At 42.5% G+C, this 21,593-nt stretch overlaps 1 protein-coding gene across 4 annotated transcripts; it reads left to right on the top strand.

The window, feature by feature from the left end:
* The first annotated feature begins 2,604 nt into the window (after positions 1-2,604).
* On the top strand, positions 2,605-9,218 carry LOC308347868 (uncharacterized protein). 4 transcript variants are annotated; one of them, XM_080811635.1, is made up of 6 exons: positions 2,605-2,878; positions 3,623-3,803; positions 5,231-5,845; positions 7,783-7,827; positions 8,287-8,337; positions 8,970-9,218. In XM_080811635.1, the coding sequence occupies exons 2-5, from the start codon at positions 3,731-3,733 to the stop codon at positions 8,307-8,309; spliced, it is 756 nt and encodes a 251-aa protein (XP_080667761.1). In that variant the 5' UTR covers positions 2,605-2,878; positions 3,623-3,730; the 3' UTR covers positions 8,310-8,337; positions 8,970-9,218. The 4 variants fall into 4 exon arrangements, with proteins under 4 accessions (XP_080667761.1, XP_080667760.1, XP_080667762.1 ...); XM_080811634.1 differs by having other exon boundaries at positions 2,668-2,878; positions 3,707-3,803; positions 7,780-7,827; XM_080811636.1 differs by having other exon boundaries at positions 2,720-2,878; positions 3,707-3,803.
* Positions 9,219-21,593: the final 12,375 nt, after the last annotated feature.

The raw sequence follows: 21,593 nt of genomic DNA, 5'->3' as shown, positions 1-21,593 counted from the left end.
CCACTGAGCCACCCAGGTGCCCCTATTCTAGGCATTTTAACATGAATATATTAATTTAGTCCTTACAAAATCTGGTGAAATAAAATCACTTTTTTTTTCGATTTTTATTTATTTATCTATCTGAGAGAGAAGGAGCAGTGAGAGAGAGAAGGAGACTCCCCACTGAGAAGCGAGCCCCATGAGGGGCTCGATCCCAGGACGCTGGGATCATGAGCTGAGCCGAAGGCAAATACTTCACCGACTGAGCCACCCAAGTGCCATGAAGTAAACCACTTTTATCTCCATTTTGTAAAAGAGAAAAGTAAAATGCTGTGAGTTAGGTAACTTGTCCATGGTTGTGGAGTCAGGACTGATGCCTGGGGCTGCCAGCTCCCAGAGTCTGTGATTTTGGCCTCTTTGCCTAGTGCCTCTAGTTTAGTCACTGTACTTCCCAGTGGCTCTGTAAACACATCTTGAATAAAGAGGCCTTGTTTTGAATTCCTGGCAGTGCTTTAGAGTTCTTAGTATCTCATTCTAAACTGCCTTTATAATATATGTTGACATCCTCCACGGTTATGACTCGAAAGAAGGAGTCAGTTTGGGGCTTCTTTTGAGTTGTTCTGGGTACTTAGTGTAATTGCTGGGTCCGTGAACAGATGTCAGAAAAAGGCTTGGTCTGACCCTGGAAGACTAGGCTAGTCTTTATCCAGATCTGATCTGTGAGGTTAGTGGCCCATTCTGGGCTCCCTGTTCTCCGGAGGAGAAACTTGAGTCTTAGTCTCTGGCAACTGCTCATTAAGGGAACAGTGACTATTGGCAGGTGGAATGAATGAAGCACCTTACCCTGGACCAAAGACTCCCAGGAGCTCCAGGGCCTGTGTCTGCTGAGAGTGGGAATTAGGGAGGGACAGAGACACATCCATTGGCTATGACTCCTAGCTCAACCTGCCTGCCTGAAACTGATCTCACTCTGGGGGAAAACAAATGCAAAGGCTTTTGAGATCCTTTAACACTGTCAGGACACTTCCCATATTCTTGCTAGGCCCACCTTTCATCATTTAATTTAGCATCTAAGGTACAAATCAATTTAATACAATGAGACAAATACCATGTATTTTCCAGAATGGAGAGTGATAGTTTCCCTCTCCTGCCCCTTCCCCCTCCCCCACCTCTGCTCTAATTAGGTCAAATCTTGATAACTTCATTCTAGTATTTCCTTTTTAGAAGACCATAGACAAATGAGATCAGAGACCAATGACCAGGAGTCATCTAGTCATTAATTTACTAACATTTTTCTTATCTTCAGTGTGCCAGAAATTGTGCTAGGTGCTGAAAAATTTGAGGGAGGAAGATAGAGAAAAAAATCTACTTTTTTTTAGGATGGCGAAGAAATTGGAAAATACAATGATAGCTACTTCTGATATCTGAAGGGAAAAGGAGGGCCCAATTTTTTATATATGGCCCCCAAATAAAACCAAGGCCAACTGGTTAAAATAACAGCAAGGCATCCTAAGCCACTGTAAGGAATGACTGTCCAAGTATGAACCACTCTTTTCAAGGTAGTGAGTTCCCCATCCCTAGGGCTGTCAGGCCACTTGATAGGTGTGGTATATAAGGAAAAAATATTACTCTTATATTAGAAAAAGAGACACTGAAGTTCTGGTTGAACTGGATACAATTTAATACACCTTCCAGCCTTGAGATTTGCTAGTATATGTAAAGTCCAGAAAGTCAAATAATGTAATAATATATAACAGAATGATAACTGCATGTTAATAAAAACCCCCAATAATTATAACTGTACAGTTTTATTCAGCTTGGCTCCCCTCTGGGATCCTCTGTGTCAATCACCTAATAATACTCGGTGGTGAGAAAGAGTGATACATCTCCAGGAAGGGAAAGCAGATCGCTCCCATTTTCAATATGGAGGTCACCAGGCAGATGCTCTATCACCGACTCTGGGGGAAACTGAGGCACACAACAATGGAACCATGACCTTTGGAAGACCATCTAAAGCAGTATCTGTATTTTAGTGGTTGAGGTGTCAAACAAAGCTTCTAGAAGTTGGTCGTTTGTGCCCCTTCCATACCTGACCTATGTCCAGCTCTGCCCCAAAGAGATCCTACTTTGCACATTTGGATGTCAATTCTTGCCGTTTTCCGGGATAGGAGATATTCTCATATTGTAGCTGGTGGAGATAAAACTCCCTCTTCTTCCACTGACCTATGATTTACTGCATTATTGTCTCATTTGAGTCTTACGGTTTTGCCCGCAAGTTTTTCGAGAGCTTGTTGTTCCCAAGCTCATGACTGTTGTGTTTGGGTTATACTTCATTGCACAGGGCTTGCCAAGGAAAGGTAGTTTGCAGAAGAATAAAATGTTCTCTAATGTATGTGTGTGTTCCCCCCACCTTTAAGGTGAAGCCTGTGGAGTGCCACACTTCACAGAACAAAGCCGGCAATGAAGAGGTCAGGGTCATAACTGGGTTGGGGGTACAGGGTGGGGGGGTGGTTTGAGAGCATCGGCCCTAACAACAGAATGTCCACAGGTTTGCTTCCTGATTCTGTAACACTTGCAATGTGACCTTTCATCAGTTCCCTAACCTCTCTGTGCCCTGGTTTCTTTATCTAGAAAAGGAGAATAATAAGATTACCTTAGGTTTGGCACTGGATAAAATAATATATGCCTGTAGCACACAGTTAAGCACTTAATAAGTGTGAGCTGTTATTATTACTATTAGTGAGAGTTCTCTCTCAATGGTACTGTCAGTCCTGTGGTTTCTGAAGAGCAGGACTCAATTGTGACCTTATAAGGAAAAGAAAACGGAGACCTACACACCTCATGGGAGTCCGACCCCGGGAGGGGAGTCGCGCATCTGCGATCACGACCTCCTTTCCAGGTAAGGGTTGTGACTAGTCAACTGAGCGCCGGGGCGGACCCACGTGAGCCAGCCCCACCCTCCCGTCTGTTTTCAGTCATCTGCAGCCCCCGGGAGGGGTCCTCCAGTCAGGGCTGCCGCCCAGAGCACATGGCGACTTACTACTGCCCCCTAGAGGACTGGGAACGTCAGTAGCAGGAGCCAGTCCTCACTGCCAAGAAGTACTTGAACGCCTCACACTTGGGGGTAGCGGTGAGACTCAAATAAGATCGTAGCACCTAGGAAACCGTATGATTTTAGCTATTTCTGTTATTATGGGGTAGTAACAGTAGTAATTCTTACTCTCTTTGACAGTTCTCTTTACCAGACCTGCCGGGGGGTCGGGGGAGAGACTACAACAAGGCTCTCCCTTAGACTCAGGGTAGCCGGCAGGCTCTGACGGTGGTTCTCAATCCCACACTCTGATTTAAAGTAGCATTTCGGGGGCGACAAACCTGTAACCTCCGGCCAGGTAGAGCTAGCTTTCTCGCCTGCCTCCCTGAGAAGCAGCTAGTGTGCGCTAAGGGTTAAGGGACAACCTAATTTCGCCAAAATCCCTATCAAGAGTTTTTCATACTCCTTGCTTCCTCCTGCCCCCAGTTCCCTTTCCCGCCTTTGCTCCAGGGGCATTCTGATAGCTCTGTGGGTGGGGAGGCTTGCTTTTTCTTCACCTTTTTTTTTTTTTTTTTTTTTTTTAAAACAACCTCCTTAAAATGCTGCCCTCAGGGACCTTGGACTGTGGGTTGCATAAAAGCTCGAAGGAACTCTGTCCAGAACACTCGTGTTTGCCACCTCCCTCTTTACCTTCAGCAGGGCCCTGTGCTCCCCGCTGGCATGATGCTTGGGAAGAGCCTGGTACTCACAGCCTGGTTTACCCTGGCTGTGGCTTACCCCGTCATACGCCATGGTAAGTGAACCACTGGGAAGTCTGTTGGAGAATGGAACTAAAATTCTTTTATGGGGTGTGTGTATGTGTCTCTTTTGCAGGAGCAGAAAGAGAGAAGCCAGCAGTGAATGTTGTAAAGGGAAATTCTGTCCACTTGGCATTAAGATGGGGTGGGTCTTAATGGGGTGGGTCTCTGAAGCCTTGGACACCTCAAGTGGCTAGGCTAAGAGGTGGATTAGGTGCTTGAATTGACCTCATGAAGGTACTAAGATTGGGTCAGATGGGCTTAGGGTGGGTGACAGGAGAACTCCTGAAGGTTTGTCAGGGTCCTATTCACTTTTGGGCCCAAAGAGGCTTTATTCTATATAGTGCCGGCTGAAAAGTCCGGGCTGTGTCCTCATTTTATACAGCAGTACAGTTCAAGGTGCTTTGGCAGCTAATTCAGTCCCGTGCAATGGAAATCGGTGGGTCTGGAAACCTGTGATTCCCACTGAGAAAGGAACGAGACAGGTGTCCGCATGAACCAGGCAGAAAGCAAGCTTTTGGGGGAAAGCTTTTCCTCCAAAAGCTTTCTTTCATAATTCTTTCTGAATTCAATTTGATTTCTCAGGAGGAGAGGTGTTCATTCATTGGCATTCAAGTAATTATTTCCTCCATCTTCTTCCTCCCAGTGCCCCCTCTGGTAGCTGTCACTTAACAGATGCTGGGTTTGGGGTTCTCTACTGCATATAAATGAATGATAAAGCACAGTGACTAAATTAGAGAGCTAATGATTTTGGCCTCATTGCCAGGGTGCCTGTCACCTGGTCACACAGGAAGTCACAGAGCCTGGATATCTTTCACCGTAGCCCAAGAAGAGACTGGTTGTGTGCTCACCAGGCTTATAGGGTTATGATGCTCTTATGGTAAGCAAGCCCCCAAATGTCTGGATTATGGATTCTATGAGACAGGCTGGAAAAATGAGGTCCTTGACTTCACCCATTAAATGGAAACGTGATAGGAGTAGCCCATTTTAGAGTTGATTCTATTCTTGTTTATACATTCTTGGAAATAGCCGTTCTCCTAGCTCCTTGGCCCCCTTTTGTTTTTGGTGTTTGTTTTCAGGGACTTGGAAGGATTATAGGGAGGATATTCTTGGAATTTTGATTCTGTTCCAGTCTGATCAGTTTGCATACAGAGGCCCAGGATTGAATGTTCCTTCCTGCACTGACCCCCTCAAAGGACAGTAGTGTAGGGGACACCCTGGGTGGCAGTTAGTCTTCTGCACTTTCTAGCACTTGGCAGAAGAGAAACTTGGGGTGAGACGATACTTGATTCAATATATACCCTTTTATGTTCCGGTTTTTCCCCAGAAAGAGATCTAGCTTGTAATGTTGCAGAGATAGTGAAAATAGACTTCCTAGAAAGTACTGAAACTATTCTTTTTTCTTTTTTTTTGGCTCCTCTAGAATTCACTGGTGACCTAAACTTGATCACTAACCTTGAGTTGATCAATGAATTTGAGTTGACCGCTGAACTAGAGTTGGCCATCGCAGAATCCATCGCCTTCCTGGAATCCCTCACTGACCTGGAGTCCACCGTGACCCCTGAGTCCCCCATTGACCTGGAGCCCACCATGACCCTAAAGTGCCCGACTGATCTGGAGATCACTGCCACCCCCGAGTACCCTGCTGACTTGGACTCCACCGTGACCCCGGAGTACCCTGCTGACCTGGAGTCCACTGCCACCCCAGAGTCCATCGCTGACCTGGGGTCCACCACGACTCCAAAGTGCCCCACTGACCTGGAGTCTGCCGTGACCCCAGAGTCCCCTGCTGACCTGGAGTCCGCCTTGACCCCAAAGTGTCCTACTGACCTGGAGTCGACTGCAACCCCAGAGTCTCCTGCTGACCTGGAGTTCCCTGCTGACCTGGAGTCCACCGCGACCCCGGAGTCCCCGGCTGACCTGGAATCCACTGTGACCCTGGAGTCCCCCACTGACCTGGAGTCTCCTCCTGACCGCGTCTCCATTAGTGATGTGGAATCGACCATGGGTGTGCATTTTGAGGACACACAGGCTTTCGGTAGGTGACAGTTTTGGCTTGAGAGGAGGCTTGGACAGGAGTGGGTGGGCTCCCATTTTTTGCATTTCTGAGGGAAAGCCTGCTTTCCTCCAGTGTACTTGATTTCCCAGTGTAAGCTTCTGATCATACCCATCTTCCGTTTTCCTGTCCCAGAATTATCTTTTAAGGTGGAATCAAACACTCAGCTTGGAGGAAGCAACCGCTAAAGCCATGGGTAGGGATTCCTAACTTCAAAAATGCAGAAATTCCTTCCTCCCTCCCTCCCTTTTCTTGTTTACAGGCTATTGCCTAGAAATTTCCTGTGGTAACTTAGACATTTGGGGATACTTTTGCTGTGTTGAGGTAGAGTAAATTTTGGCAAAATTTCTCCGAAACTTGAGAATTCAAGCATTTTCCCAGAGTGTGAGGAATTGGAATTGGTTGGAGGCCAACAGAGCTCCATCCCAGAGGTTTGCCCAGTGCTGGTCAGGTCCCCAGCCTTCAGGGCTTCTCAAAGAGGTGCTCTTTGGTGTCTCCAGTGGATCAAAGGATGTGGTGACCACAAAGGGGTTAACAATTCTTTTCTTTTCTAGTTCATTTCAATTCAGTTTACATAGAGAACTTTTTGAGAGAAGGTTATGGTAACTGTAAATCTTACTTGAATACAGACCGAACAAAAGAGAAAAATAATTTGAAAGCTTCATGAATTTTTTTTAAATTTATTTATTTGTTAGAGAGAGAGCGAGCGAGCACAGGCAGACAGAGTGGTAGGCAGAGGCAGAGGGAGAAGCAGGCTCCCCGCCGAGCAAGGAGCCCGATGTGGGATTCGACCCCAGGACACTGGGATCATGACCTGAGCCAAAGGCAGCCGCTTAACCAACTAAGCCATCCAGGCATCCCTGAAAGCTTCATGAATTAAGCAGTGGTTCTATCTCTGCCCATCCCTCTTTCAAGTCTTCACCTTCTTATAGTTTTTTCCACTTAGCCAAAGGACCATAAGATTTCGATGCCTTCTAGCCCCCACAAATAAACCCCAATACTTTAGGGAATTCTTGGAATTTTTGCTAAGAAAGACCCTGGGGTCTTACCATTCCATACTGTCTGATCCTTAAACTTATGTCTGCAAGTAATAGCTAACATGTATTGAGATCTACTATCTTCCAGTCCTGCTCTAAGAATAGTGGGGGTATTGCAGATAGTAGTTGGAGGAATCTAGAAACTGTATATAAGTGGAAAGGCCTATTAAAAAAGAGTAGTTTCCCTGGCTTTAAGATCTTTTCTCTAGGGGTGCCAGGGTAGCTCAGTTGGTTAAGTGTCTGACTTTGGCTCAGATCATGGGTCCTGAGATCAAGACCCGCATCAGCGCTTCTCCCTTTCCCACTCCCCTGCTTATGCACATGCACACACGGTCTCTCTCTCTGTCAAATACGTAAATAAATCATAAAAAAAAACCTTCCACTAATTGCCTTCCTTAAAGAATATACATCATTTGCAACATGAATCTCTACTTCAATATTGTGTTCTGTCTACCCAAACTGTAGTGGTTGATCACAGAATTAATCTATATTAATGTTATCTCCTCCTGCCCCCCTCCTCCCTCCTATGAGGCATTAGGAAACATTCATGCTTGACTTAGAGAAGATCCATCTGGTCATTTCTGCTAATTAATATACTGGACCCCATATCTGATTGTCAAGAGATGCTTTCTGACTGTGGAAATTACCAATAAAATAATTTTTTTTCTATATAATGCATTTATTTATTTAACTTTTTTCCAGTTTTATTGAGATGTAATTGACATATAACACCACGTAAGTTTAGGGTGTACAACATAGTGATTTGACATAAATACACATTGAGAAGCTTTGATTTTTAATAGGAAGAGAAAATCCAGCCTTCAAATTTAAAATGTAAAACTCAGCCTTTTAAATTAAGAAACTCACTCTTATTTCTAGAAGATGTCACTGCGGCTGATTCAGAAGAGCCCATGACTGGAAGACCAGGTAAGGCCAAACATCTTCATCTTTTATTTTGCCTCTTCTCAGTCTTTGAGGGATTTATTTATTTTTTTTCCCCACCTTGGGAGGCTTTCCAGGAAAGACTGAGGAAGTAAGACTCTGGGAGGTACTCTGTCTATGTTTACACCCTTCTCACTCAGGTGCCATGTTTGCTCAGTTTCTGGGGGAGTGGAGGGGATACACTTCTTATACATGAAGATATATATAAGTCAGGGACTTCTGAGTGAGTGGAGACTTCCCCTTCAACCAGGTGCTCCTCATGGCGTACATCTGTGCTCCATTTCCTCCAATAGGATTTCAGGCATGGCAGAGTGGGTGCCCCAGACGTAGTGGAACCCTCCGTTTACCAGAGCTACTTAAGGCCCTCAGCTGAATGCTAGACATAATGCGTGTGTGATTCTTACTGAAGTGAACATAACCAACCATTTCTTTACTTAATTGCAGATGAGCTGAGCACCTCTGTGTGAAGCAACGAGTCCATCTCAGTACTTTTCTGTAAGTTTTTTTCTCTTTTGCTCTGATTCCTTAGCCGGGGTTTGTTTGATACCATGTTCTGTGCTGGTTTTCACATACTGGGAAGGGAGTCCAGAGTGACTCAGTTAGAAAAACTCACATGGAGCTCAGAGGCAACCTGTTTCTTCTCTGAATTATCTTGCAAATCTGTCTGAATGTTCAACTAAATAGGCTTTAGGATAAAGTCCTCTCACTTGAGTTTTCCAAGATTCCATTTTTCCAGTCTATCTAGGACATGGATTCCCATTCAGTTTGTGGAATCTTTTTTAAGGGAGAGCAGAAGAGAAGGCATCAGATTTTCTAATACACAAAACATACAATTCAGTTAAAAACTATAAAGCCTTGGAGCTCTGAATCGGAAGGTCCCAGGTTTATATTTGGCCTCGCTTTTGGCTTTTTTGGAAGTCTCTAAAATGGTTTCTTCACGAAGTAAAATGGCTACCTGGACAGTGTAAATACCTCTCTCCGGGCACAAGGAGAGGAAGGGAGAATAAGGAGTTACATCTGAAAGAAACTGAGTCACATGTCAAGTCACAGTCGGCAGTGGGAAAGACAAGTCTGATCTCGAACACTGCTTACTCTTGCTAACTCCCTTTTTTTTCTTTTTAATTTAGAAAATGAAGCTGATTTTCCATTAGTTGTGAACATCACTCTTCTAACCACAAGTTTTTAAGAAGATCCTGAGCTACTGAACAAGGCTTCCATTCCATTATAGGAGACTGATTAACTGTAAAGGACTAGTAAGATATAAGATGCTCCAGCTGAGGATAAACTGAGTGGCGGGACTTATACCCACACAGAGGAGGGCTATCTCTTAACCATGTCCCATCTCCTAAGGGCTCAATAAATGTTGTTTGGAATTGAATTTTGAGAGCGGTTTTTATTTTATGAAGAAACAAATTGCTTAGTTGCTTTGTGATAGTACCAATAATCATTTTATTCCTCTCTGGTAGACACTTTATAGCCAGGCTCCAACTCTAGATGGCCCCAGGAAAGCATAAGATCAACTATGGAAGGTATATGAGTTTTCCTATTCCTGCTCTAATGAATTACTGTATACTTAGTAGCTTAAAACAGCACAGAACTGTTATTTTACAGTTTTGTAGCTCAGACATCTGAAGGCATCTCACTGGGTTAAAAATGTGTCATGATGGGGAAGCCTCGGTGGGGCTGAGTTCCTTTCTGGAAGAATCTATTTTCTTGCCTGCTTTGTTTGGCCTTCTTTCATCTTGAAGGTCAGCAATGGCTGTTGGATTCTCGTTGTATCACAGTCACTGACACTGACGACTGTCTGCCTCTTCCCCATGTAAGGACCCTGAAAACACTTTGGGCCCCACCTGCATAGCACAGGATAATCTCTATTTCAAGGTAAATTGATAAGCAGCCTTAATCTCTTTTGCCATGTAATTTAACATATTCACTGATTGTGGGAATTAGGAGGGGTGCATCTTTGCAGGGCTGTTTTTCTTCATACCACAGACAGGCTAGGGCATCTCACTCCAGAGCTGGTTTCGTTCAGTGCGGGTGGAGACAATTATCCATGCTTTTTTTTTTTAAAGATTCATTTATTTATTTGACAGAGAGATCCCAAGTAGGCAGAGAGGCAGGCAGAGAGAGAGAGGGAAGCAGGCTCCCTGCTGAGCAGAGAGCCCTACGTGGGGCTCGATCAATCCCAGGTCCCTGGGATCATGACCTGAGCGAAGGCAGAGGCTTTAACCCACTGAGCCACCCAGGCGCCCTGAAAGTTCCTCTTTTCTTAATATTATTTCAACAAATAATACACCAATGTTTGGGATTGTTAATTCAAAGAATTAGTAGTTTACTAACTGATCTCAGGCAAAATTATTCCATGTTCTCCAGTGATTATTATACAGTATGCAATAAATCCCTCACTCTTAACGATAAGTTTGTACCAGAGCACGCCAATCTTAGGATTCTTTTTCCTGGCTTCATCAAGCCCCTAGTCTCTGGTCTTTTTCTCTAAATAGAAAAGTAGTTCCAAGGCCTCTGCTGATCCCTTTTTTTTTTTTTTTTAAGATTTTATTTATTTATTTGACAGACAGAGATCACAAGTAGGCAGAGAGGCAGGCAGAGAGAGGAGGAAGCAGGCCCCCTGCTGAGCAGAGAGCCCGATGTGGGGCTTGATCCCAGGACCCTAGGATCACGACCTGAGCCTAAGGCAGAGGCTTTAACCCACTGAGCCACCCAGGCTTTTAAAGAGATAAATCTGTTTCTGTTTTGCCAATCACTATTTTTCCCATTTTTATTCCCATTTTCTTCTTAGTCTCAAGTAGATTTCAGCATGGACTTTTATGATGGACCATTGGAGTGGTTTGTGAAATTAAGTCAGGAAAAGTTAGTGGATTCAAAATAGGCACACATGAGGACCTATGAGTCCTCAATGAAAAAAGATTTCATTTCTAATTCCAAATGATTAAAGGTGGCCACCTACAGAATAATGAGGTGAGTACCAAACCTGGGGACTGGTCGAAGAGGGAATTTATAATGTGTGCAGGGTGTATTTTGCTGATCCTGGTAGGAGTGGCGTTAAAGCGATTTAGATGACATCATTTAGAAATAGTATACACGGGAGGAGTAAGGCACCTAAGACAGCCCTGAGGAAATCTGACATACAGAGCAAGCAAATGACAAGGAGCCCCACATAATTACTGTCCTCATGATAGCGGCTACCACTGAAGGCTTCTCTGTGCCAGGCAGGGACTGAGCTGAGAGCTTTATATAAGTTATTTACATCATGCACACGTTGGTATGATATTATTAATTATACAAAATTAATTGCACTCTGAAATGAATAAATACTATTTGCATAATTTATACACAAATGCAAATACTGCAGGAGTTTTGATAATGTGTAAACTATTAGTTTCTGTAATCCAGGAACATCCCAATTTTCAAATACTTGGTTTGCCTTAGGCCATTTGCATTTGCTGTAGCGATTGATACACTGGGGGCTTAAATTTGCCATTTTACTATTTGGTTTTGGTTTATCTTGTGTTTTTGTTATTGTTTGGTCTTTTTTTAAAAAAAACTGTTTCTATGTATTTCCTTCCTGTGGGAGCTTGAATATTTAAAAAATTTCCATTTTGGTTTCTCTAGTATTTTTGAGTGTATCTCCTTGTACAGATTTCTTTAGTGGTTACATATGGTATTATACATTATATGCACATAACAGTCTGCTAGGGTCAGCATTTTACCACTTTGAACTATAGAAATCTTACCTCCTTGTCTCTCTTTACCTTCCTCTCTTTATGATATAATCACCTTAAATTATTCAGGGTGCATACATGTAGAACCATATCACATAGCATTATCATTTTTCTTCAATGGTCAGACATATTTAGAAAGCTCAAGAGAGGAGGAAAGATGTCTTTTATTTCCCCATATTTTCCCCTTCTTACGGTTTTCTTCTTGATGTTTCACAGTTGCTCCTTTTATCATTTCCTTTCTGCTTGAAGAAAAATCCCTTTAGCCAGTTTTTAAGTACGTCTGCTGGTGACAAATTCTCTTGTTTACCTTCATCTGGTGTCTTTATTTCTCTCTCATTCCTGGAAGATAAACTCACCATCTGTTGAAATTAGGATCGACAGTTCTTTTCTCTCAGCGCTTAAAACGTGCCATTTCTTTCTGCTTTCATTGTTTTTGATAATGTTTTCTGCTATCATTTGTGTTAATTTCCCTTTTAGACAAGTTGTTACTCTTGCTGCTTTCAAGATGATTTTCTTTGTCTATATTTTCAGATGTTTCACTGTGTGTCTTGGTGTAGATTTCTTGGAGTTTATCTTGGCTGGAGTCTGCTTGCCTTTTTGAATCTTTAGGTTTACATGTTTTGCCAAATTTGGGAAGTTTTCAACCTTTACTTCTTACATGCCTGCCCTCCTTCTCTTCTCTTCCTGAGACTCAGATGACTGCATATTAGGCTTTTGTTACAATACTATAGGACCTTGAGGTTCTGTAAAATTTTTTTTTTCTGTTTATTTTCTCTCTGTTGTTCAGATTGCGTAATTTCTATTGTTCTATCTATCCAGTTCACTGATTTTTACCTCTCTCAGCTATTGAACCCATTGATTAAGTTTTAAAGATTTGGTTATTGTAATTCTCAATTTTAATTTTTTAAAATTTCCTTTTGGCTTATTTATACATTTTAATTTCATTGTTGAGACTTGTTTCTTTCACTGAGTTTCTTTATTTAATTTTTTTTTTAAAGATTTTGTTTATTTACTTGACAGAGATCACAAGTAGGCAGAGAGGCAGGCAGAGAGAAAGGGGGAAGCAGGCTCCCCACTGAACAGAGAGCCCGATGCAGGGCTCGACCCCAGGACGCTGAGATCATGACCTGAGCTGAAGGCAGAGGCTTAACCCACTGAGCCACCCAGGCACCTCTCGCTGAGTTTTTAAAAAATTTTTTTTCATTTGTTTTAAGCATGTTCGTAATTGCTCATTGGAGCATTTTTATGGTGTCTGGTTGAAAATCTGTGTCAGATAATTATAACATCTCTCTCATTCTCTTTCTGGCATCTACTGGTTGTCTTTTTAATCAGGTTGAGATTTTTCTGATTCCTAGTGATTTTTGACTAAACCAGGATATTTTAGGTATTGTGAGACTCTTGATCTTATTTCAAGCTTCTGTCTTAGTTGGCTTCCTCTGAGACCACTCCAGTAGGGGAAAGGGATTTTAAGGGGATGAAGCACACTGCATTATTGTGGGTGGGGGCATAATTACAGGTTTTCCCCTCAACCTCTGTTGACACTAATCAGGTATGGGTTCTTCCAGTATTGCTGGGTGAGGGATGGAATTCTGGCTGCCTAGGAGAACCCATTGGCCCCACTAGGCCTCCACTGATATCACCTGTTCTAGGAGTAGAAGTGCGTTTTTACTGCTTTCCATGTAGTTTCCATGGACACCACCCTGGTGTGGAAAGGGTGGGTGCTTTTTTACTGCTGGATGGGGGAGGAAGGCGAGGCTCCCTATCTGGTCCCCACTGGCCTCATGGGGTGGAAAAACTGTGGTGTTCATACAGCCAGCTGGGGATGGAAGGTCCAGTTCCTACTCTGCTTTCTCTGATACTAGTCTGGTGGAGGGTTGGGGTACCTGTGACAGCCTGGCAAGTGTGGAAGTCTAAGGTCTCCACTGGGGGTCATAGGGTTTTCTGTACTGTTTGACTGTAGCAGAGTGGTTATTATCTAAATGCTTTCTGTCTTGCCAGACTCTGTTTCCTGGCCCTTTAGCTAGAGGTAATAGGTTTTGTTTGGGGCTTTTTTTCATCTGTGTCCATGGGCATTTCTGTGTGGCTGGTTTATTCAGCTACAAGTATGAAATTTATAAAGCAAAAAAAGAAAGAAAGAAAATCTAGAGAATTCACCACCATGTTGTTTCTTGGGCACCTAGCTCATCTGCCTTGTCTCCAACTTTCAGAGTCTTCTTATGTTTGTTTTATACGTGACATCCAGGATTTTAGTTTTACCTAGTGGGAGGAATAGAAAAAAGTGCATATACTCTATCTTTCTAGAGGTAGAGCTTGGCTTATATTAGGAATAAACAAAGAAGGAACAGGCACTTTTTCACTTGGGACAGGGTTTTGTTTCCCATATTAAAACAGCCGAGGGAAGCTTATTTGGGGATGCCACTACTCTATAAGTAGAGAACAGGCTGAATCTTATATATGTCAGAATGAAGAATCACTGACATTTAAATGAAGAACAAGAATTAGATATCATTAATGCTCATGAGCCATCAGATGATATTTCATGATGGATTCATTCATCTGCATTCTTTTTTGATGGCTTTTCTGCTTTGTTCTGAATGCTTCTAGTGTTAAAGAGAGTAGCTACTTATTAAATCATCAGGTTTTTGGATAATCCATTATTAGAAAGTTGTCACAAGGGAGAAAAAAGGAAGCCATTCTTTTTGAATAGAAGAGTAGATGAATGGATTTACAGTTGTTGAACTTTTATTGACATGCACCATGCTAGGTAATTTTGCATACATTATGCATTTAACTCTTATAAATAAACCCATTGTCTATGAAAACATTACATTACATTATAAAACTTATACCAGTCCTAAACTTTTTAATATAAATCCTTTAAAAAAAAAGATTTTATTTATTTACTTGAGAGAGAGAGAGCATGAGAGGGGAGAGGGTCAGAGGGAGAAGCAGACGGACTCCCTGCTGAGCAGGGAGCCCTATGTGGGACTTGATCCTGGGACTCCAGGATCATGACCTGAGCCAAAGGCAGTTGCTTAACCAACTGAGCCACCCAGGCACCCACAATGTCCAAGGAGGACATTGTGAAAACCCTGAATACAGAAAGAAGTCTGGACAACATGCCATTTATTATCCATAGTCCTTTTCCAGCAATAATCTCTGCTACTGTTTTGTTTCCTCTCATTCTATACACACTGTTTTGCATAATAGTGATCATGCATGGTACTATTCCCTCCTTTTCTACTTAACTTTTATTTAAAAAAATATTCACCATGTTATTCCAAGAACCTTACAAACATTTTTAATGATTGTATGACTCTACTTTTATTTTGCCATTTCTCTGATGTTGAATATTTAGCTTCTTATTTTGAGAATAATAAAACTGTGTCAAACATTAATTCATATGTGCATTTACAGAGTATTTGACAAGCCCTGTGCTAGGCACTGTAGGCACAATGATGACCAGATCCAGTTCTTCTCTCTTGGAGTGTAAAGTCTAAAGCAGTAGCTAATGTAATTTTCTGTGATGAAATTAATGTTCTCTATCTGTGCTATCCAATATGGTAGCCATACAGCTATTGAGTGCCTGAAATGTGGCTAGTGTGAGGAACTGAATTTAACATTTTACTTCATTTTAATTAATTTAAACTTACACAGTGCCATGTGGATTGTGGGTACTCTACTGGACTGGGCAGATAAAAAAAATGGAACTATGAATCAAATGAACACACTAATGGATGCGTAATTACAAATCGAAATAAGAATTCAGAAGGAAATGAACATGATTTCATGCAAGTTCATAATAGAAGGGTATGAATAGGAATTAAGTCAGCAAAGAGAGGGTGGGGAGTAGAGAACATTCTAGAGTGTGAGAAAAGAACACATGCTCCAGAGGGAAGGAGTGGGAAAGACAGAAGAAGCCAGTCTACAGCAGAGAATGACAGGGAGAATGAGATGTGAGATGTTTCTGGAAAAGAAAGAGGGAATCATATCATGCTGGCCTTGATGGCTGCCTTGAGGATTTCAGTTTTTATCCAAGGAGCTATTAGGAATTTTAAAGCAGGGGCTAGCAGAAGATTTTTACATGATCACGTATATGTTTGGAAAAGCTTACTCTGCTTGTAGACTACAACTTGGAGGAGGATTTCGAGAGAAAGCTAGAATGATTATGGGTCACCAAGCAAGGAAGAAATTGTATAAAGTGTAGGTGAGAGTAGCAACAGAGATAGAGACAAGTGGATGGCGTGAAGAAATACTTAGAAAATTAGGAAAAAGGACAAAAATTGCTGGTAGATTTTGTATGTGGAATGAGACAGAACCAACTACAGATTTTGTAATGTATGAATTATCGGATGGTGGTCTCTAGAGTTAAGATTACTACATTAATTTTGTTTTGGGAATGTTGAGCGGTACCTTTAAAATAGTCAAATGGGGGCACATGGGTGGCTCAGTGGGTTGAGCCGCTGTCTTCGGCTCAGGTCGTGGTCTTGGGGTCCTGGGATCAAGTCCTGCATCGGGCTCTCTGCTCGGCGGGGAGCCTGCTTCCCTTTCTCTCTCTCTTTGCCTGCCTCTCTGCCTACTTGTGATCTCTCTCTGTCAAATAAATAAATAGATAAATCTTAAAAAAAAATAGTCAAATGAAGATGTCAATGTAGATAAAGGTGTGAAGCTCAGGGTAGAGATCTTGGCAAGAGATAAAATTTTGTATCCTTGGCACATGGATGACAGTTGAAGCTGTGGACAAGGATTAGGGGTTTTGTTTTGTTTTCAGTTTTATTGAGGTATAGTTGACAAAACTGTGTCTATTTAAGGTATACAATATGATTATTTGATATACATTTTTAAATAAATACCACAATCAAATTAATTAGCACATCCATCCCCTCACATAGTTAACATTTTTTTTTCTCCTTAGCATGAGTTTTTCTAAGGAATTAGTATATGGTGAGAAGAGACAAGAAGAATCTAAAATAAAATTAGAGGAATTTTACAGTTTCATGACCAAATGGAAACATCTATGAAGGACACACATGCTGTTAGCTCCTAGGTGGTGGCAATCATGATTTTGTATTTATCATTATGCCCTGAGCCCCTAGTAAAACAGCTGGAGTAAGTAAGGACCCAATAAATATTTGTTAACTGAAAGAAGTAGTGAATGGAGCAATCAGAGAGTTAGAATACAAAACAAGTACATACAGTATTATGGAACCAAGTAGGACAAAAATTATAAACAATGTCCATCACTGTTGAGAAGCAAGTTAATCTAAAGACTGAAAAATGTCCATTGTTTTTTAGCAACATAAAAGTTACTGGCTACCAAGATGTGAGCTGTGTAAGTGGAATGATGGAACAGAAGCCTTGGTTTATAAGGCTTTGGCAACTTTTTGTTTTGATTTCTTAGCATATTGGTATATTGCTTTCCTGAAATATACCTGAGAATGGCTTTTAATTTAGTAGTAAAAACATTTTTCATCCCCTTTTTTCTCAAAGGCCATACCCAAACAAAAACAAGAAACAAATGCAAACACTGTCTTTGCTAAAAGGGTCATAGGACATTTTAGGACAACTATAAGGACAATTATAAGTCACAATACATGAAGACTGAAAACAGAATGGTAATGATATAACAGAAAGGAGAAAGACAATTCTCAAGCACCTGCGCAAGTCTGGTTGGGGTACAAGTGGTACCAAATAGAAGCATACCAGTTGTCCTCATGAAGCCCTGGCAAGGCTCAAGGAATGTATGCCCAGGTGCTCTAAAGATTAGATGATGATATTGGTAAAACAGGTGGCAGGAAATAGGTTCATATCCTCCCTTATTCCAGCAGAAGAGAGAGATTTATTTCTTAGAAAACTGAACCAGAGAGGTATGGGACTTGGGAAAGCAGTCACTGAAGAGGATATGAGTGAATGAGATGCTGCACAAAAGCAGGACAACTGAGTGAAATTAATGGAGAGATGCCCAACTGCTTATCCTGGCCAGCTCCCAAGCGCCAGTAGTGAGGAATATGTCTGCTAAGCAGGAGACAAGAAGATTCTTCTGAAGACTCAGAGCAGTCTCAGAGAAAGCATACAGAGTAGGTCTTCAACAAAATAGTGATCAGGCCACCCGGTCATCCTACTGTGATGCACCTGTTTCTATAAAATCCTTGCAATGCACACAGTTTTCTCATTGTCTCAGTGTCTCAGTGTCTAACTTGTATGTATGAAAAGAAAGCAGAGAATCACAGATATTTGAAGAAAATCTCCATCAGAAAACACTTAAACACTAAGAGGGGAATTCAGAAGAAACGCAGAAGACATGAAAAGCAGAGGAAACATTTAAGATATTCTGAGGGATAAGATAGATACTGTTCCTTGCAACAAGAATAGGATGCTATTAAAGAGTCAACCAGGGGTGCTTGGCTGGCTCAGTCAGAAGAGCGAGCAATGCTTGATCTTGGGGTCCTGAGTTCAAGCCCCATGCTGGGTGTAGAGATTACTAAAAACAATAAGTAAAAACTTAGAAAAAAAGAACATCAATCAGAAAACATAGAAATACTGACATTTGTAAAGTTAGTTGATAATAAGTTCAAGAAAAGATAAAATTAAGGAATTTCCCTATTTAAAAAAAAAGGCAAAGAGATGGTCAGTAAGTAAGAAAAGGATTAAGAAAATTCAGTTAACACAAATTTTAAAGAAACAGAAGACAGTGGAAAAGAAATTATCGATTAAATGCCGAATTTCCCAGAATTTAACAATGATTCTCCATATTGAAACCGTCCAGTGATTATCCACAGCTCCCATTTAGCCTTTGCAGAGGCCAGTGCGGAAGTATGAATGGAGGCCTGCATACTAGATCTGTAAATATGCTCAAGTTATAAATGGAGCTAGGCCTAGGTTCAGGTCACATACCCAACCGAGTCTGGGCCTTCTCCTTGGAGATTGTCCTTTCGACCAAGCCTAGACACGAAAGGCCCTCGGTTACTGGGCACCACCCTTGCCTATGCAAACTCAGAGGTAGGAGGGGGCAAGATGTTTGCAGGAATAGCAAGGGGGAAGCTGGTCTGGGCTGAGGGCTGACTTGGTCAAGCTTCTGTGGGAACCTGCTAGACACATTTTCCTCCCTCATGCCTTTGTTCTGATTTAGGGTTTCCAGAAAGTTTTAAACACCTCCCCAATTTCTGTCATTGAGCCTTGGAAGGGCAGATAGCACAATTGCCCGTTGGGGGTGGGTGGGTGGGGGGAAGAACCAGTCTGCCTGGTCACTAGTGCCCCAAGGCAGAAACTGTGAATGGTTTCTCTTGATACATTCTCATTCCTGCATTCTCAGGCTTGAAGGTCCCCAGTTCAGCCTTTGTCCCTTTGTACCCTCCCGCCTCAAATTCTTGTTTTTTATAAAATTTACTGGCTGAGCTTTTAAAATATTGTCTAATGACTGAGAAGAAAGAACAATGCCTTTGGTTTTGGTGTTTGTATGGGGTCTCTTCTAAATTGCAGGGCCCAGGACAGGGGCCCATATTGGGATACGGTGCCCAGTACAATAAATGGAAAAACAATCCACATCAACATATATCTAATTAAATTTGGGGGAGAAAAAGATCCTGAAGATTTCAGTGAGAAAAACAGTCATCTACAATGAACTGAGAGTCAGCACGATGATGGAACAAGGTGCAAGTCAGAAAACAGTAAACAGAGTCATAATGATTCTGTGTGAACATAATTTTCATCCTAGAGTCTTCTATCCAGTCAGAATATCAAGAGGGCAGACTAAAGTCATTCTCAGACATGAAAGATCTTGAACTATTTTGCCTCTCATGTACTCATTTGCAAGAAGAGAAGGCATGGTGTGCTTCATCAAATGAAGGAAAAACCAAAAAGGAGGAAGGCATTATTAACTGAGGAGAGCCATCATCCTACTTGATGTGGTTTGAAGTAGTGGCCAAGGGAGAATTCCTGACATATCTTTGGTGCACAAAGGTGGTTCTATTAAAGCAGAGGGACAGGACCCGAGGGCAGAAAGGCAGTTGCCCCAGGACTGTAAGAAGCTTCTGATTCTGTACTGTGGAGTTGGGGGAGGTCAAGATAGGGGAAGTTTCCAAAAGGACTTTCATATGGTAAAGAAGACTCACAGGATCCTGGAGGACAAGAGTCAAGTGAAGGTTGTTCAAGTGAAGGTTGTTCTTCCCCCTAGGATGGAATTCCCTTTAAGACCTTTGGGAGTTTTCTGGAGGACTATTATACTCTGCCTGCCTCAAGTACTTGCCCGTGGGCTGTGGGTCATAAGGACATTTAATTTTATCTATATTTTCTTCTGCCTTTGTTCCCACAACACTACTTAAAAGGGAGAAAAGAAATCTCCAAGACAAAAGCAAATTATCTGACAGTTTCGAGGGTGAGGAAAATTGCATTGAGAGGGACTTTGCTGATCTAGGAGGAGATTGCCTGATGGCTTAGATGTTTAAAAAAAGAAAAGCCACAAATAAGTGAGGAAAAGATGGCTATTAACTCTTTGGAAAAGAAAAAGTTTTGGGATGAGCAAAATTCAAGTATAATTAACGGGTGATGTTAGATGCAGAGTTGATGTTGGTGACTATAGAATTTTGTTCTAAAAAAAAAAAATCACCACCAAAGACTCTTCAGCACCTGGAGCTGGACACTGCCGGGCTTACTTAGGAGGGAGCAGCCCCTTTGCTGTCATTCACCCCAATCTGGGGAGAGCGAGGTTGTTAGCAGAGGTCCAGTGGGGAGTGAAGGGTTGGAGTTGGGACCTTTCCTTCTTCCTTCTTGGTGCTTTCTCCTCCATGAAACCACATCCGGGAGGCTCCAGGTGAATTAATGGTCCTGAGTACGCTATGAAGGCACACATACGAGTTGTGACTCTCCACAATGTTGGATTTATTTAATCATAAAGCAAAGTGAAATCACAATTATAAAGTAGGTTCAGGATTCTAAACTCAGGGACATCTCACCATGTAGTTAAGCTTGGTTTCTTACACAGCACACTGAGCAGGGCACAAGGAGTAAGGGAAGGGTTAAGGTCTAGGCAGGGAGAGACAGGAGTCCCTGACTCCCCTGACCGGGCTCACAGGAATCCCAAATGTGGAGAAGGGCTGAGGTGTAGAAAACCAGAGATAAGGGAAAAAACCAGAGCACCTGGTTCTGAATGTTAGGATGTTAGGGAGTCCTTCCCCCCCCCCCCCCCCCAGGCAGCTAGGTTGTAATCACAGAAAATGACCAGACCTCAGAGAAGTGAGCCATTAAGGACGTTACCAATAGTCCTTGCTCAAACCAACATGGCGTAAGAATCTCGAGGCCACGAGCTTCCTGGTCAAGTTTTCAATAAAAGACTTCTACTAAAAACCTTCAGTGGCAACCCGTTCGGGACCCCCCTCATTCTAGAGAGCTTTTCTCTTTCCTTTCTGTTCTCACCTTCACTTACTCAACGTTCATTTTACTTCACCCTTATGTGTCCGTGAGATTAGTTCTTGGACTCAGTGGGACAAGAACCCTGCAATCCTGTAACAACACAACAAGCCACACAACAAAGAAGACAACAGAAGGGAGCAGGGAGTTAACGAACCAAAGGTGGAAGTGGGTCTCGGGGTACGCAGTTGAGAGAAGGCCTCGGTGCGGTCCGGCAGCTCTGGGCTTCACTGCTTCCGATGTTCCCGCAGCGAAGGCTCTCGGTCCTGCTGGGAGATCCAACCCGCAGAGCTTTCCGCCTCAGCTGCCTTTTTGAAGTGGTCAGACAGGGAGGGGTCAGGTGTGAAGAGTCTGCCCAAATCTTCCGGTTTTTAAAGGGATTTCATCTGTCTCAGGCCCCCTGCAGACCTCTGATCCTACTGGTTCTCAGTTCTGGGGTGTCAGCTGACGCTGGTCCGAAGGATGTGCGAAATCCGGATAATCATCCCGATATCCCATAGCCGCAGTACCTTAACTGCTTGTCTGATTGCTTGACCTGAGAGACTCCATTTTGTTCTCCACAGGCGCTTCCCTTCTCCTTCCCTCTTGGTGCTTTCCCCTCCAGGA

Source organism: Martes martes (genome assembly GCF_963455335.1).
Source record: "Martes martes genome assembly, chromosome: 8".
NCBI lineage: Eukaryota > Metazoa > Chordata > Mammalia > Carnivora > Mustelidae > Martes > Martes martes.
Note: the sequence above shows the minus strand (reverse complement) of the source record. Positions and strands in the feature narration are given on the sequence as shown.